Source organism: Mauremys reevesii, linkage group 11 (genome assembly GCF_016161935.1).
Source record: "Mauremys reevesii isolate NIE-2019 linkage group 11, ASM1616193v1, whole genome shotgun sequence".
Lineage (NCBI taxonomy): Eukaryota > Metazoa > Chordata > Testudines > Geoemydidae > Mauremys > Mauremys reevesii.
The window spans coordinates 11,249,116-11,266,439 of NC_052633.1; the positions used below are offsets into that span (position 1 = coordinate 11,249,116).

The 17,324-nt window shown below is 49.1% G+C and overlaps 2 protein-coding genes across 6 annotated transcripts in view; one reads left to right on the forward strand and one right to left on the reverse strand.

Moving 5' to 3' along the window:
- The window catches only part of FN1 (fibronectin 1), a 65,449-nt gene extending 62,574 nt beyond the window's left edge, over positions 1-2,875 (forward strand). For all 5 annotated transcript variants that reach the window (XM_039493814.1, XM_039493815.1, XM_039493816.1 and 2 more), the window contains 3 exons: positions 520-626; positions 1,503-1,613; positions 2,080-2,875. In XM_039493814.1, the coding sequence (XP_039349748.1) occupies positions 520-626; positions 1,503-1,613; positions 2,080-2,154 (293 nt within the window). In that variant the 3' untranslated portion in view covers positions 2,155-2,875. The remainder of the gene's footprint in view (positions 1-519; positions 627-1,502; positions 1,614-2,079) is intronic.
- Positions 2,876-13,095: 10,220 nt separating this feature from the next.
- ATIC (5-aminoimidazole-4-carboxamide ribonucleotide formyltransferase/IMP cyclohydrolase) overlaps positions 13,096-17,324 on the reverse strand; it is a 30,935-nt gene continuing 26,706 nt past the window's right edge. The window contains exons 14-16 of the mRNA XM_039494680.1: positions 16,404-16,586; positions 14,309-14,464; positions 13,096-13,452 (exon numbers count right to left, since the gene is read on the reverse strand). Of these exons, the coding sequence (XP_039350614.1) occupies positions 13,333-13,452; positions 14,309-14,464; positions 16,404-16,586 (459 nt within the window). The 3' untranslated portion in view covers positions 13,096-13,332. The remainder of the gene's footprint in view (positions 13,453-14,308; positions 14,465-16,403; positions 16,587-17,324) is intronic.

The window sequence follows — 17,324 nt, forward strand, 5'->3', positions numbered from 1 at the left end:
AGGGGACAATTGCCCAGGGGCTGGGGGGATTTAAAAGGGCCCGAGGGCCCCTGGCCACTGCTGCGGTACCAGCAATGGCAGCCAGGAGCCCTGGGCCCTTTTAAATCACCTGGGTGGGCCGCAGGGCTCCTACGGATGCGCATGACACTGTGGGCCCTGTACTTTGGGGGGCCCCACTGACAGGTGCAGTCGGTCCCGGAAGTGACGGCATATAATCACTTCCACTCCAGGCCCTGCCCCCACACCCCAGGGACGCCCTGGCCCTGGGGCCCGGAATTGCTCTCGGCTGGCCAGGACAGAGCACTGCATTGCCCTACAGATGATGAGTAAACGGAGTGTTTTAAATCAATTGACCCCACCAGAGCCAATCAATGAGTCATTGGCAGAACTGGAGACAGGAGCTTTGCCTCCTGGGTTCTTGCTCTAGCCGCCCCATCGCCCTACCCCCAAAGTCTTAATCCTTAAAAGCAAATATAGACCATGTGACGGAATCTTGCTTCTTCCTCTGATTCTTCACAGACGAGGCAACATGCTATGACGATGGTAAGATGTACCACGTAGGAGAACAGTGGCAGAAAGAGTACCTTGGTGCCATCTGCTCCTGTACTTGTTACGGAGGACAGCAGGTAGGCAGAACTAGTCTGGCATGTTAATCCTGATGTGATGATGCTTATTACTGGGCAACCAGTGGGGGAAATGTGACGTTTTATTAATAGCTTGCTAAAACCTTAGAAGTTTAGGTTTGAGTCAGCAATTACATGACCAGGGAAAGCTGTCACCTCTCAAATAAACACTTGGAAAGGCCCTTCCCCCACAAAATCAGAGATGAATGTCAAGAAAGGTCAAAGTTGGTTCCCTTTGTGCCTCTCCCAGCTTTGCAAACACGTCCAGTACACCAACTAGAGATTCTCAAACTCTGGCCACAAGCCCTTAGTGGTCTCTGAAGATAGGGGCTCGCTCATCCTCCTTTCCAGCTGCTGAATTATACATACTTTCCTAACACTTTTCCAGCTAAGCAGTTGCTCCGTGGACAATTACATGCTCACACAGTGGTTGGGGAGAGGGGAGTGGGACATGTAAGTGGGGGAGGTATTCATGAAACAGTCTCACTGTTGAAATGCAGCCCACTCTGGAAAAGTCTGAGAGTCCCACTGCAGACTTACTTAAACCAACCCCCTATGCTACTCTCACCTGTCAGTCACAGGGTGTCCACGTTAGTGTCACACACAGCCAGAAGAGAGGCCGATAGCAAGAAAAGCAACAAATGGGAAAGCATAAGGAGGAAGGTAAAGCGGAGACCAGTCCCTACTTTAACTTCACACCATCTTCTGCTTCCTTGCGGTGTGAAAATCATCACTGTTACACTGGTTTCAAACCAGAGTAGCTTCATCGATGTCAGTGCAGTTTCCCCAGGGATGAAATCTGATTTGTGTATAAAGTATTAACTTCATCTGTCATGAGGATCCTTAGAAACAGTATCTGATTGAGGTGTGTTTCTCAAGGGCTGGCGCTGTGACAACTGTCGCAGACCTGGTGCTGAGACGGCCCCCGAAGGCGCTGCTGGCCACTCCTACACGCAGTTTTCACAGAGATACCACCAGAGCACAAATACTGTACGTATAGAGACCCCATGTCCATTCGTTATGAATCTTGCCGGGGGGGGGGGTGTATTACCCACAACTCTTGTTAATAATAATCATGGATTAGAACCACTTGCAGATTTCCATTTGTTCTGCAGTTGACACAAAATCTTTAAAGCCTTGTTCAGCAAAGAACTTAAGCACGTGCTTAAATTTTAAGCATGCACTTAAGGTTGTTGATTATAATGGGACTTAATCACGGGTTTAAGTCTTACTACATGCTTTAGTACTTTGCTGGATTGAGGACCTAAATAATGGGAGTTCTTCTCCATTCCAAACCTTCACATACTAAGGCAGATCAATAGAATGGTTTGTAGTGAGAAATCTAAACAGCTGCAAATGCAAGGAGTTTGGCTGCAGTTCTCAGCCGAGATTACCACGTTACAGCACTTGTCTTTTACAGTATTGAGCACTAACTGGTTTCCTTTCCTCCCGACAGAATGTCAATTGCCCAATTGAGTGCTTCATGCCCTTAGATGTACAGGCAGACACACAACATCGACCAGGAAAGTAACATCAAGCAAGTCTTAGACCACCGCCAACAAAAATCTATCCACCAAGATGACCAGCCAAACGAGTGATGCTAGCAAATCCAGATCTTTACGAATGGCCTTCTGCTCCGGAGTCACTTTCCCAGCTTAAGCTCAACTCACAGCTTCTCCAAGAATCATTCTTGGCACGTTTCAGACTTTTCTCATGATTGATAGCAGTGTGTATTGTTTTGTTTCTCTCAGTGTTTCATACCATTCAGTATTTTCAAATGAAAAAACGATACTAAATTGTGAATTGGTTGGGGATAAAAATAATACCGGGGCTGGGAGAGTAAATGAGATGGAAGGCTCCCTTGCCATGCAAACAAAAACGACACTACTAACGTTTAGAGGAAGGAAAGTCCACTGAACTCTTCTGCTTTCACCTAAGCGTGCAGCCAGCAATAACCTAAGTGACTGCATACCCCATCACTGTGATATTTAAAATATGCACAGTCCTAATTTTTTCTAAATGATCCTATTATTTTTCTAGCTGTATCTTTGTATCTCATACTGTTATTTATCAGTTTTGTTCCCCGTCCCTCAAGTGTTTTTATATGGGAAAAAATGTATTGAAGAAACTTAGTATGCAGTTGATAAAGAGGAATTTGGTGTAATTATGATCGGTGATTATTTTTTATACTGTAAGTGCCAAAGCTTTACTACTGTGGAAAGACAACTCTTTTAATAAAAAGATTTACAAACCAAATGTGTGGCTAGTGATTTTTTTATTTTTGTTGTTGCAAGGGGGTTCAGGGAAAGAAGGTATACACTGAACTGAAATCGCTTTGCCTTTGGAAAGAAGATGGGACAGCCGTCTTTCTGCAATATGAAGTTGAAAATAGGAGAATATTTGTTGATCATTTGCTTAAAGAAAGTAGCATAGAAAACATTACTTGAATTACGGTAGCCTCTAAAGCAGGAGTCGGTAACCTTTCAGAAGTGGTGTGTCGAGTCTTCATTTATTCACTCTAATTTAAGGTTTTGCATGGCAGTCATACATTTTAATGTATTTAGAAGATCTCTTTCTATAAATCTATCATATATAACTAAACTATTGTTGTATGTAAAGTAAATAAGGTTTTTAAAATGTTTAAGAAGCTTCATTTAAAATTAAAATGCAGAGCCCCCCGAACCGGTGGCCAGGACCCGGGCAGTGTGAGTGCCACTGAACCCGTGCCATAGGTTGCCTACCCCTGCCCTAGAGACACCCATGGAGATCAAAGCACCACTGAGTTAGTACAAAGCCCATAGAGCTAGCACACAGTAAGAAAGTGATTGAGAGACCTTCAGGGCAGGGACTAATTAGATGAGCCAGACAAAGAAGGGGAGAAAGGAAGTATTATCTCCATTTTAAAGATGGGAAGCTGCAGGACAGCACGTAAGGCCTCATCCAACAAGGTACTTAAGCATGTGACTAACTTTAAGCACAATTATTGTCTCATCAGTTTGAATGGGATTACTGACATGCTTAAAGTTAGCCCTGTGCTTAAATATTTACTGAACTGGGGTCCAAGTGACTCGCCCAGCATCCCAAAGGAAGTGGCCAAGCCAGGAATTAAACCTACATCTATTGAGATCAGGCCTATGCCATAGCTACACGATCACCCAGACAGAGTAAGCACTGGGGAAAAAAGATTATAAATGATCTTAACTCATCTCTCCTTGTAACTGTTGATGGAGGATTATTTAATCTCTCATTTCTAAGCAAGGGATGGAAATGTATAAAAGATACCGATCTCAATTTTACAAGAATTTACAGATTCATACTACTTCACTTGTCTTCCGAAAATGAGCTGCTACATCTACATTCCTGACACGGCAAATTAAAAAATCAAACTGCAGAATACAGTTTGTTCAGACATTCTTGCTAGTAAAAGTGATCTGAGCTGTAACCGCTAGGTGCTACTGTAATACATATAAGGGAAGGAATTAATTTTATGGCACCTCAGCAGAAATTCCCCACAGTAAGGGAAGACAGATATATTACAGATATATATATAATATGGGAACAGGGCAAAGAAATGGACAACTATGGAATATTTGGAAGAATGTTTTGCTGTGATCTTGTTAAGGGAATGAAAATGTTACACTCTGATCACAGTTATTCACAAACTTCCTAGTTTATGATTTCTATTTACTGCTGAAAAGATGCATCCCTACTCCACCCTGTTGAGAGACTTTCTGGTGTTTACTGAAAGAGCAGTTTTACATTCAGATATTCAATTTTACATTCATCCAGCAGACTACCACAACTCTAAAAATATTATCCCTGTAGAACTTTTTCTTTTTTTTTTCTTTTTTTTTTTTAAAGCAAAGTCCGTTGGATTGCAATGAATTAAACTAGGAATAAGACCCTTTGGTTTGTACTGTCTGCATTGCAAAAACCTCAAGCTCAACAATTACGAGGAAATACCAAATGTGAAAGCTTCCCTCATGATTCCTGGAGCCAAATTTTGCTCTTAGTTATACAGGAGTTGCATTATTCAAGTCAATAGAATTACTCTAGATTTACTTAAATATAGAATGAGAATGGAATTTGGCTTCTTGACATGAAAAGTATGGCAATAGACAGCAATTGTTTTAACATTTCTATCAGGCAGCTGAATTGTTTGCAACCAGTAAAATTGTTGCAGTAAGAATGAGCAGTATCTCAAAGTTGCTCCAATAGATGAGCTAAATAAGTACCTAAAAAATACCAGAGTTAGATCTACGGAGAGAAAATTAATTTTCTTGTAAACTAGATTTCCATTATTGTATCTTTCCCAAGCTGTGTTATTTATGTCCATCCAGACCTCGCTAGAGGAACCTATGCCTTTATGACCTCAGCTCCAGATAACTAGCTCGCTCTAGATAACTTAGCCCCTATAAATCCTGCATCTTGGCAGGGGGTTAGACTAGATGAGCCTTGCAGTCTCTTCTAATCCCACGACATAGGAATTGCAAAGACTGGGATCAGTCTTTGCCAGTAGCCAGTACCAGATGCACCTGAAGAATCAGCAAGAAACCCCTATAGGAGCTATTTGTGGGATAAGCTGCCCCCAGAGAACATTTCCACCTCACTGAGCCCAGTTAGTCAGATGTAGGTTTACAACCTGGAACATGAAAGTTTATATCCCTTCTAAAGCTCCCATTTATTCTTTTAATATTCTAACTCTGGATATTCTTGTCATGGGGCTAAATGATGTATTTGGGGGTGCCCTTGATAACCATTAGCCAAGGGCAGCATAGAGGTCATAGAAAGAACTGTGAAATGCAAGCAATAGTTTCTTGTCGAATTTTTTTTCAAAAGGGGAGGATGTTTGTGTGATGATTCCATCCAGCTCAATTGCAGAATGGGACAACAAAACTGCTCGAGGACTTCGAAGAGAATGATTGGCAAGTAGAGCTGGCCAGAAAATGATTTCCCCAGATGATGAGAATTTTTGAGATTTCAAAAGATTTTTCCCATCTGTTGCGGGGTGGTCACCCCACTCCAGCCCTGAAGGGGTTAAAAGCAGGGTGGAGAGGCCTGCAGCAGGGAATGCGAGTGAGGGCAGCTGTGAAAAGCTGAGTGAGTCGCTGACCACAGCTGTAGGGAGCTTAATCAGGGCCCAGCTGGCCCTGATAAGAGGGCTGGGGCCAGAAGCTAAAGACAGACTCTCTATAGGGTTGAGAGGGAAGGACTTGGCTGCAGAGAGCCCAGCTGAGCGAGCTGGGGAGCGCTGGCCTGGAAACCCCCCAAGCTGTGGTCTAGTAGAAGCAGTGATGAGCTGCCAAATTTTTAACAACCGGTTCCCTCCCCCCCCCCCACTCCTGTCCCATCCAACCCCCCCCCCATGTTCCTTGACAGCCCCCCCCAGTACCCCTGCCCCATCCACCCCCCTTCCCTGTCCCCTGACTGCCCCTTGCCGTCCCATCCAACCCCTCCTCTCATTCCTGATGGCACCCGGGGACCCCTGCCCCATCCAACCACCCCTTCTCTCTGTCCCCTGACTGTCCCTGGAATCCCTACCCCTAACTGCCCCCACCGCCCCATCCAACCCCTGCTCCTTTCTGACCCCCGACCCGACCCTTACCCCCATTCAATCCCCTGTTCCCTGCCCTCTGACTGCTCCAACACTAATCCACCCCCAACTCCCCTGCCCTCTATCCATCACGCCTCCCTGCTCCCCTTACCTTGCTGCCTGGAGATGGGGTCCCAGCTGGGCTGGGGCTGGGACCCGACACTGGGGCAGGAGCCGTGCCACCCAGCCGGACCGGCCGCAGACGCGGGACAGGAGCCCTGCTGCGCCGCCCGGCCGGACCCGGACCGCGGACCCCGGGCAGGAGCCGAGCCCGCCCGCGCCCGCCGCTGGGCCACGGACCCGGAGCCAAGCTCCGCCGCCGGGCCGCGGACCTGGACCCCAGGGCAGGAGCCGAGCCCCGCCCGCCCCGCTTGCTTACCTGCCTGCCTCCGTCCCTCCTGTTCAGGCTTCCCGTGAACATCTGATTCGCGGGAAGCAGGGGAGGGGGAGGAGAAGGGGGCGGAGCAGGACAGGAGCGGGAGGTGAGCTTCAGCCGGAGCTTTTGTTAAATTTAGCAGCCCTTATAGAACTGGTTGTCCTGGAACAACCGGTTCTAAAATGGCTGCTAAATTTAACAACCAGATCGCGCGAACCAGTGCGAACCGGCTCCAGCTCACCCCTGAGTAGAAGGCCAATTAGGTACTGGGATTGCAGGGGGCAGCCCACGGGTAGGCAGAGGCAGCAGGTCCAAAACCCCCTCACCTATGATGAGTGGCTTTCACACTGCAGTCCGCCCCAGGGAGCAGGGGTTAGATGGTGACTGGCAGTAGCCCATGACTGAGGCAAGGTGGGGATAGAGGGTTGGGGGTTCCCCAGGGAAGGGAGCCCCAGATCTGTGGGGTATTGCCAAGGGGCAGCACCCCAAACACAAGGAGGCCCTGGTCCTGGGAGGGACATGGGGCCCAGCGGCAGTGGGACACCGGCCTGCAGAGGGCACTCTGGAGGCTGGAAGAGCTAATTCCTGAGATGACCAGCAGGAGGCACTGCAGGGGTGAGTCCTGCCCCATTACACCATCTCAAATTGGGAAAAACTGTCAAAAATCTCTACAATTTTCACAAACTGGCCACTTTTGTTGCTTTTCGTTTGGGTCAATTGAAATGTTTTGTTTGGATATCTTAAACATGTTCTATTTCAAATTTGAGCTGTTTTAAAAAAAATTATTCTAAATCCAGTTAAATTGCTCAACAAAAAGCCATTTTGAAATGAAAACCAAAACTTTTAGCTGGAAAAAATATCAAAATGGGACATTTAGACAATTTCAAAATTATTTCTCTTCCCCCCCCCCATTTTTTTTTTCAAGCTGGGAAATTCGTTGAAGCCAGCCTGGACCTGCAAATAGTTTCAGTTCTGACAAATGCAGGGCTGGCGGGGGGGCAAGTGGGGCAATTTGCCCCGGGCTCCGCAGGGCCCCACGAGAATGGCTGAGACTCCCTCCCCGGCTCCAACCTGACCCGACCCCACCTCTGCCCCTCTCCCGGAGCCTCAGTGCATCCAGGAGCGTCCCAGGACAGCGCTGCAGCGTGGCTCGGGCGGGGCCCCTGAACTCTGCCCCGCTCAGAGCTGCATGGTAAGGGGGCAGGGCTATGAGCTCCAGGCTGAGCTCAGCTCGGCCCGGAGCTCGCAGCCCCGCCCCCTTATCACGTGGCTCTGGACGGGGCTCAGGGGCCCTGCCGGAGCCACACTGCAGCTGTCGAGGGAAGCGCCTGGATGCGCTGAGGCTCCAGTGAGGGGGGGACCGGGGGGTACGGGGCCAGGGCCGGGGGGGGGGTTGGATAAGGGGCAGGAAGTCCCAGGGACAGTCGGGGTACAGGGAGGGGGCAGCGGTTGGGGAGGGGGGCAGTCATGGAACAGAGGGGGGCTGGATTGTGGGCATTCCAGGGGTCTGCCAGGACTCGGTGGGGGGTGGATAGAAGTTGGGGCAGTCGGGGGACAGGGAGCAGGGGTGGGGTCCCGGGGTGGTGGTCATGAGTCTCTGGGGGATGGTGAGGGGACAAGGAGCAGGCCGGGTTGGGGATTCTGGGGTGGGCAGGCAGTCGGGGGACAGGAAGTGGGTGGGGGTTGGATGGGGGCAGGGCCAGGCTGTTTGGGAGGCACAGCCTTCCCTACCCTAAAGCTCATTCAGCAGTTTGAGGCTTGCAGAAGAGCCAAGCTGTTAGCTTTTCCATTAGGGCTCCCATCCCTTTCACTTCTCAAATGCCAAGTTATAGTCTATATTTAATTTCAGTACCATAGGGAGATTCATGTCAGGGGACGGGAGCTTCATTCAAAATTAGCCACTGGGGGAGGGATCACATGAGAAGAGCAATATCCTTCCCAACCCTACCAAGAGAGACCCCCCCCCTTGCATTCCCTGAGGCTTCAGAGGGGTTAATTCAGTGGTTCTCAAACTTTTTTGTACTGGTGACCCCTTTCACATAGCAAACCCCTGAGTGCGACCCCCCCCCCTTATAAATTAAAAACACTCTTTTATATATTTAACACTATTATAAATGCTGGAGGCAAAGCGGGGTTTGAGGTGGAGGCTGACAGCTCATGACTCCCAGTAATAACCTCGTGACCCCCTGAGGAGTCCCAACCCCCAGTGTGAGAACCCCTGGGTTAATTTAATTTTAGCATCCTGTGTCCATTCACATGCATGTGCTATTTTGAGCATTTCAGTTTTCACAACATAGGCTCATCCCAGATTCTGGAACAAGCTCAAATGCTCAGTTCGTGGAGTATGTACATAAGCTATATTAAAGACAAACCCACAGTAACCGTCTCCAGTTTGTGAGGGACCACATGGAGCCAGTCTCTAGGAAACAGATAAATGCACGTGGTTAAGTCCATTAATGGCTATTAGCCAGGATAGGTAAGAAATGGTGTCCCTAGCCTCTGTTTGTCAGAGGGTGGAGATGGATGGCAGGAGAGAGATCACTTGATCATTACCTGTTAGGGTTACTCCCTCTGGGGCACTTGGCATTGGCCATTGTCGGTAGACAGGATACTGGGCTGGATGGACCTTTGGTCTGACCCAGTATGGCTGTTCTTATGTTCTAACCTAAATGAACCCAAAGTTATGGAGACAGATATGAGTCAAGGAAGCCAGCAGAGTATCAGAAACCTGGAAAAATCTCTGACTGGATGGGCTCAGGTGTTTGGTCACAAGCTGAGGTGGTTCAAAAGTTTTGGATTTTTTTTAAACAGAATTTTTTTATTGTTTCTTTAAACAAACACAGAAAGCAGCAAATATTTGGCCCCACACTTCTGAAACCAAAACCATATTCAGGTTTTGGCAGACTAATTTCAGCTTTTCAATTAAAAAAAACTACAACAGATTTTGAAGGAAAGCAGACATTGTCTGCGATTTTTTTTTCCTGCTTTTTAAAAACCCCTAGTTTTCTATCCAGAAAAAGTTTTGAAGGAAAATATTTGTCCAACCCTTTTAATGAGCTTTAGTGCCTTTTAGCACTAGCTGATGCTGAGAAGCAGTGATACCTTGTAAAGAAGTTTTCTCAAAACTGGATTTGTGCCATGATGCAGAAGGTTTATTTTTCCCAGGGCCGCCTGGGGTGGGGGGGGGAGCAAGTGGAGCAATTTGCACCGGGCCCCACGAGAATATAGTATTGTCTAGTATTGCAATTTTTTTTATGGAAGGGGCCCCCAAAATTGCTTTGCCCCAGGCCCCCTGAATCCTCTGGGCGGCCCTGGACAAATGGGCATTTTTTGGCACAAAATGTTTGGTCAAAATATTCCCAATCTGCTCTTGTGGCAACATACAATTCAGTCAGCAAACCTTAGCAACCCCAAACTACGTTCAATGACAGTGTGAAGGATGCATCTGGACACATGAACTTGCAATCCGATGCTTATGCAGTGGTTGGCCCTGAGTTTCAGCCTAATGCAGTATCTGCACTCTCTTGCGTGTAGGGATGGGCTAGTCCCAGTGGATATGGAGGAGGAAAAGCACTGCTCTGCACTCCACTTCACACCAGCTCATAGGAGGGACAGCATGCTCCTCCCTCCCTCCCATGCACTTCCACATCTGCTCAGCAGCTCCCAGAGGCAGAGTGCTGTCAAGTGTCCCCAGTGGCGCACTGCAGTTCTGTGCCAAGCTCAATGCATCTGACAGGCAGTGTTATCCCTTAGCTTGCAACATTCTTTTCCTACCGTTTGGGAGGCAAGCAGACCTTACCAGCACACCATGTCGCTGAGCGAGCGTCAGACACATGGGCGCTCAAGTGCCTTAGCTAAAACTACGCAGTGCTCAACAAGAGTGAAAAGCCTGCACTCTCTAAGCACAAATCCCTCGGTGACTGAAAGAATAAATCCCCCATCACTTAAGCTACAGAGCCACAGCAGCAGTCCCCCTCCGTGAAACACGCTGATGGCTGAGCATGAGTCTACACTGTCTACCGTTCCACTCCAAAATGGCTACACTGCAGATATCAAATGGAACCGCCTGTATGCATTCACCTCATAGTGAAACAGTGGGATGCACATTATAAAAACAATACATTGTCCTTGCCAGGCTCAGTGGGGAGGGACACGAAGGACATAAGTGTGGTTCTGTGCCCATCTCAGCCCAGCATAGTTCAGAGCAGACTTGGGGCTGTGCTAATCTGGTTGGTGATGTTGTCTCCAAGAGGGGACTATGGGAACCTTGTGCACCATGGCCACGTTCCCCTGCCTCCCACTAGCTCTTATGCCTGCCCCACGCTGGGGGGCTGCAGTGGGGAGGGGTGAGTGGTTTATGGCCCCCCTGTGCAGGAATCAGGCCCCTAATGAATTCAGCTGAACAGGCCTCTACACAAGCCCCCCAGGCAGGTGGTAGCCCTCTAATGTGGCTTTGCAGCAGAGGTACTGACTACTATAGGCACGTTCATACTGACAAACTGGAGATCTGTCAGAGCAGAGTAACAGCACTCAGGATGCCGGGGTTCACGCTACTGCTGTCTGACCATAAAACGTGGGCGCATGGTAACTCGGGGAACACAACACCCTGCTCCAAGTAACTGACGGGTGTGAGCTGTGAGCAGGGTGATAGGGTGACCAGATAGCAAGTGTGAAAAATCAGGACGGGGGTAGGGGGTAATAGGAGCCTATATAGGGAAAAACCTCATATCAGGATTGTCCCTATAAAATCAGGACATCTGGTCACCCTACAGGGTGATGTAAGGGGCTACATAACTAGGTGCGTGCTGGTATGTAATGCAGTGAAGGAAAGCACAGACTGATTAGGGTTTCTTATTAGACTCAACTAGTTTCTCCGCAGGAAGTGGTTGAAGCCTCATTGCTTCGCTCATTTCAAACTCGCCTGGATAAAGCACTCACGAATACAGGGCAAAGAACGATCCCTCCTGCCCTGGTAGGGAGATGGACAGGGCAGATAGCCCAGGATTTATCTTTCATCTGTAACAACCATCACTCTGCAAACTGCTGCCAAGATACAGGACAAGCGCACCCCGCCTGGAACCTCCCATCCACTGGGGGTGCTGCAATCAGCCCATCTCACACCCACAGCAGGAGGATACTGGCCAGGAAGGACACAGTTAAGGCAACATGGGGGATGCACTGATCTAGCATCACCCCTGCGCAGCCTTCGCTGCCAGGGCAGCTTTTGAGGTTGTGCCGATTAAAGCTGCCAGGTCACAGGCTGGGACCAGACACTCCCTCTCCGGGTCCAGGCCATGGAGTTTAAGTTCCACAGTACAATGCAGACTTAAAACCACATCTGTGAGCTCCTCGGACTCGGATCTGTGGGGATAACAAACCCTGCAGGCCCAAGAGCAGCTGCTATTTATCCACTTTACTGCTCTGCATAGAGTCTGTCGCCACCGAATTCAACCTACTGAGGCCAGGACCACTTTGGAATTTATAAGCTCTGTAGGGGAGGAAAGAGGAATTGGCTGAACGTGTCTGAGGTTTCCCCTTGCATGTATAACACACAATGTAGAGACAGCTATTGCAAAACTCTGAGCTGTGCAAGTAACAAAAACAAACAGGTTTTATAAGTGCAATCAAAAGATATCCCTTGGAATGTGCTGGCAGTAGCAAATAACCAGTATGTTACTTTGTTCACACTGCTAAACTCCAGATTTGCACTAGTTTTTCTAACCGGAGTTCAGCACAATGTAAAGTGAACTGTACACATCTGAGAACAGAAATAGCTCTAGGCAAGACGCCTATGTATGAACTCTGAATTGAATTCACTTGGTACGAGAACCAAGCATGTAAGATTTACAGGAACTGGTATTTCCCCTTTCACCTCTAAGAAAGCAATTCAAGCCCACCCTTTGGCAGAACCACTCCCCAGGGGCGGCTCCAGGCACCAGCGCTCCAAGCGCGTGCCTGGGGCGACAAGCCATGGGGGGCGCTCTGCCGGTCGCCGCGAGGGCAGCAGGCAGGTTGCCTTCGGCGGCATGCCTGCGGAGGGTCCGCTGGTCCCACGGCTTCGGCAGACCTCCCGCAGGTGTGCCGCCGAATCTGCGGGACTGGGGATCTCCCGCAGGCAAGCCGCCGAAGGCAGCCTGCCTGCCGTGCTTGGGGCGGCAAAATACCTAGAGCCGCCCCTGTCACTCCCAGAGCAGGATTTGGTGTATTGAACCTGGAACTGCCTCAGAGACAGGGCCAATTACATACTCTCAGCAGACATGAGGATAATGGATGGGACACGTTGGGAGAAAGCTGCTAACTCAAGAGCAATCTGTGTAGTTTCAGTTTATAACAGATTTTTGTCAATCCATTACAAATGTGGCTGCAAGGCAGGACTTTCACAGTGTTCCATCAGCTTTTTAATTAATTGGTAAAATCTGGGCTATAAAATGTAACTCATAAAATGAAGCCTCTTTTCCCGGACACACAAAGAATGTGGAAGACATAAGACTGCACACTCAACACAGCCAAGAACCGCGTATTTATTTTCAAAAGAAATTAATTCCTTTGCAAGTAACAAGCTTCTTTTCCCTTTAATTTGCAGCCAGCAGCAGGGGCTTTGTTTACTGACTACACAAGGACACTCTACCGCATGTGCAGACTGGGTTTCCAGACGTAACGGGTGAAGTTACGGTCACTGCGTATGCCGAGCCCGGGGCTGAGCGAGTGACAGCAACCGGCTGCGACAGCCCATGGTGGAATCAGTGATGGAACAGCCGAAGATTGGTGTGAATGAGAGTTATTCCCAGCTCATTGCATGCTTCGATCACAACCTGGTCGGCAGCTGAGCCGGACGGGGCAGCAATAAACTGTACTCCGCTCTGAACAAAGATTTGGAGAAGCTCAAGGTTAGTGATGAAAAGCAAAAACAACTGGACTAATTGTGCAGTGAAACTGGGAAATATGGTACAACCAGCACAGACTTGTGCTCTTCTCCAGCCCGGATGGTCAGCCCCCAGCTCACTGTATTCCTGCAGTGCAATTCAAAACCCGTGGCTGGCCCGTGCCAGCTGACTTGGGCTCCGGGGGCGTGGGCTGCAGGGCTGTTTAACTGCAGTGGAGACTCCCGGGCTTGAGTTCTGGGACCCTCCCTCCCACCCTGCAGGGTCCTAGAACCTGGGCTCCAGCCCGAGCCCGGAAGTCTACTCTGGAATTTAACAGCCTCTTGGCCTGAGTTGGGGCCTGGGCCAGCTGTAGACATACCCTAGGAGTCCTAGACATGAACCAGGACCCCACTGCGCTAGGTGCTGTACAGCTACACAACAAAAAGATGGTCCCTGCCCCAAAGGGCTTACAGGCCAGTGAGTAAGTTACTCACAGGACTAGTCCTGGATTACTCCTCATGTAAGTAACTGCTTGCCAATGAGAGTAAAAGGTTCACAATCTGCTCCTCTGAACTTAACAGCATTATCTGGATATTTTTTGGCTACATTTGTCATACTTTTACACTCCTTGAATTCTAGAGCCAACATCCATGGTAGTTATCGAACATCTCTTCATGGAGAACCAGTGTGCTCCAGAAAAACCTCTCCTAGAATGCAGCAGTGCTAGTTGGCACATTTCAAGCACCACGTGTATAAAATGCAGACACATTCCACAGTGCACGAAATAAAGCAAAAAACCACCCGAGTGTTTCCCTTACGTCACCCTGACATCCAGGCCTCACGGTGACCTTACCCGTTTAGCTCTGTCCACGTTATCCCTAAAAGGGAAGAATGCGTCTGAGCTGAGGGAGACTGCATCCAGCTGGCCAATCCATTCCGTCTTCTTGGCCTCAGAGAGCTGCGCTGGGACCTCCTCAAACAGCGCCTTCCATTTAACCAGATCGTCCCCCTGCAGGAACAGAGTCAGCTTAGCCTGATGGCGTTGCTCCTTTTACTGCTCTCTGGCTATCACCATCCCAGAAATGGCTTCTGGGCCTCCTCCCAGCCACCTATTCATACGAGCGATGTCACATCCCTTTTACATCCAAGTTCACATCTATTCTACAGTCCTGATCTTACGTGGTGCTCTGCTGCTGTGCACTTCACACCAGGAGTTTACTAGACCTGAAGTGACTGTGGAAAGAGATCACCAACCACCGCTCCTGCTACCCTCCCTGCTCCTCACTCGTTTCTGGCCCATATGCTTTCTTTGGCCTGTTTGTGCTTTGCCGCTCGGTGTAAACACAGGACACACACACAAACAGGATTTGGTATAAGGAGCTTCACACATGTCTGATGAACAGGAGCTTGCCTTATGAATCACCGTCCTAAACTGCACTAATCCACCTCCCATGCCATCCCGTTAAACAAGCAGTTGCTGATGTATGGATGATTCACAAGGTTCCCATTCCAGCTGTTGGGTTTATACTTTAAAAGGGCATATATGCTTTACTGAGACAGTCTCTCACTGCCTGCAACAGCCTGACCCAGTTTGATTCTGGGAATCCAAGCAGCCATAGAAATGAGCTGCAAAAAGCAGAGTGAAAATACAGTAGGAAAAGTTTAAGTGCTGGCAATACTTTGAACCTTTTATTCTTTGTTTTCTAAGATGAATTAATTTAGTCCCCGTTGGAGACTGCCCAATAAAACAGCCCTGGAGACGGACATCCTCTGAACAGGTGGAAAGTCAATGCTCCCTTACACTGCAGCACACAGTGGATGGGGAAAATCAGGAGAGACGGTTGTATCCCCTGACTCTCTGCCACTGACCTACCATGTGACCATGGGCAAGTCACTTTCCATCTTTGTGCCTCTCCAGCCACCCCCTTTTGTCTATTTATAGTGGAAGCTCTTCAGGGCAAAGCCTATCTCTGTGTATTTGTCCAGCACCTGGCACAAAGAGGCCCCATGCTCAGCTGGGTCCTGGAAGTGCTGCTGCCCAGTAGTAACGGCCCTCCAGCTACCTCTGGCTGCGAAAGCCTATTACAGCTTCGCTGCCCACTTGTGTACCTAGGACTGCAGGGATTATGATTGTGGGGGCAGCACCTGGGGTGTGGACAATGTGTCTCCCCTAGGAACTGGGCAGAGATTATTTTCACACAGGCCAAATAGTTCTCAAACTCGAACGACCTCTGGCCATTAACAAGCTGGATCTCATTTGACCTGTCCCAATACGCTCAACTTTCCCCCTATACAAATTGACTACAGGAGACAGATGGGTGGCTTCACTAACCAAAAGACCCAAATCTGGCCCTAGTTATTACCTCTGGTTTTTGAGGGACAAAGAGTGCAACCCAGGAAGCATGCCCAGTGAGGCGGGAACAAGGAGAGGCTCCTCTCTCTCAACAACAATTAAAGAGTGTGATCTGAAAGGATACAGCCCTCTCGGGACGGTGATGCAAGACTGGGATGAGAGATGGAAGGGGGAAAAAAGGGGCAAAGGAAGACACCACCCACACGATTCAGGAATCTCTGCCTTGGACTATGGCTACATTAGCGCTTCAAAGCGCTGCCGTGGCAGCGCTCCCGCGGCAGCGCTTTGAAGCGCTAAGTGTAGTCAAAGCCCCAGCGCTGGGAGAAAACTCTCCCAGCGCTGTCCGTACTCCAGCTCCCTGTGGGGAATAACGGACAGCGCTGGGAGCCGCGCTCCCAGCGCTGGGGCTTTGACTACACTGGCGCTTTGTAGCGCCGCAATTTGCAGCGCTGCAGAGGGTGTTTTTTCACACCCTGCTGCAGCGCTGCAAATTTGCAAGTGTAGCCATAGCCTTGGTCCATTCATCAACATTGATCCCACAAGAAAATTTGCAGAACCTCCTGGACGGTCTTTAGGGAAAATCCTGGCACGTTACCTCGCCGATGGTTCCGGTGACATACTGATCGATGGCGTTGGAGATCTCCGCCCTCTTCACTCCAGCTTTGAACTTCATGGCGAGCACTTGGGGGTGTTGTCTCAGCCACCAGTGGTTCGCCTTGTCGCCGGCAAGACGTGTGCAGTGGATTCGGGACTGCTGGCCTGCCCCTATACCGATAACCTGCAGCACATGCAGAACTCTGTAATGAGCAGCCAACGCACGTCCCCGCGCACTGTGATCTTTATCAGAGCAGCCCCAACCCCAGAGCCATTATTCACAGACATGAAGGCAGAGGAAAGCCTTCCAGTCCCTCCCCTGATGGTGATGAGTGTTCTAGAGATACCTAAGCCCTTCAGCCTGCAACTTGCATCTGGGACAGATCCCAGCACTTGTGACTTCACTGGGGCTCCATAACTGGGTTCTGTGTGGACACTGGGGTCTACCTGTGTGCAACAAGCAGCAGGATCGGGACCCAAGTAACCAGGACCGGCACTGTGTTGAGAACAGGCTCTGTCCATATTGTCTTTATGTGGCTCCCAGGTTCAACTACTTCAATTCCCCACCCCACGCTTACTAGTATCTCTCTCAATTTTCTTAAATCAACATTTTCTAGCCTAGGCACAAAATTTACTTGACCCCACCCTCACCACAAGGGTGTTTGTTTCTCTCACCCATTCAGTACGTGCCCTGTCACTATTTATTATTATTTGTGCTACCACAGCACCCTAGTGATGGACCAGATCTCTATTGTGCTAACAGCTGGAGAAACGGACTAGCTAAATTTTGCTTCCTGAATTCGACAAGTACCTGCACGCACCTTCTGCCAAGGGAGTTAAACTGTCACATCCAAAAAAGGTTTCATGCAGTTTTGGGTTTCAGTTAAAAAGCGCTTTGTCTGCTCTAGGAATGACATGGGCT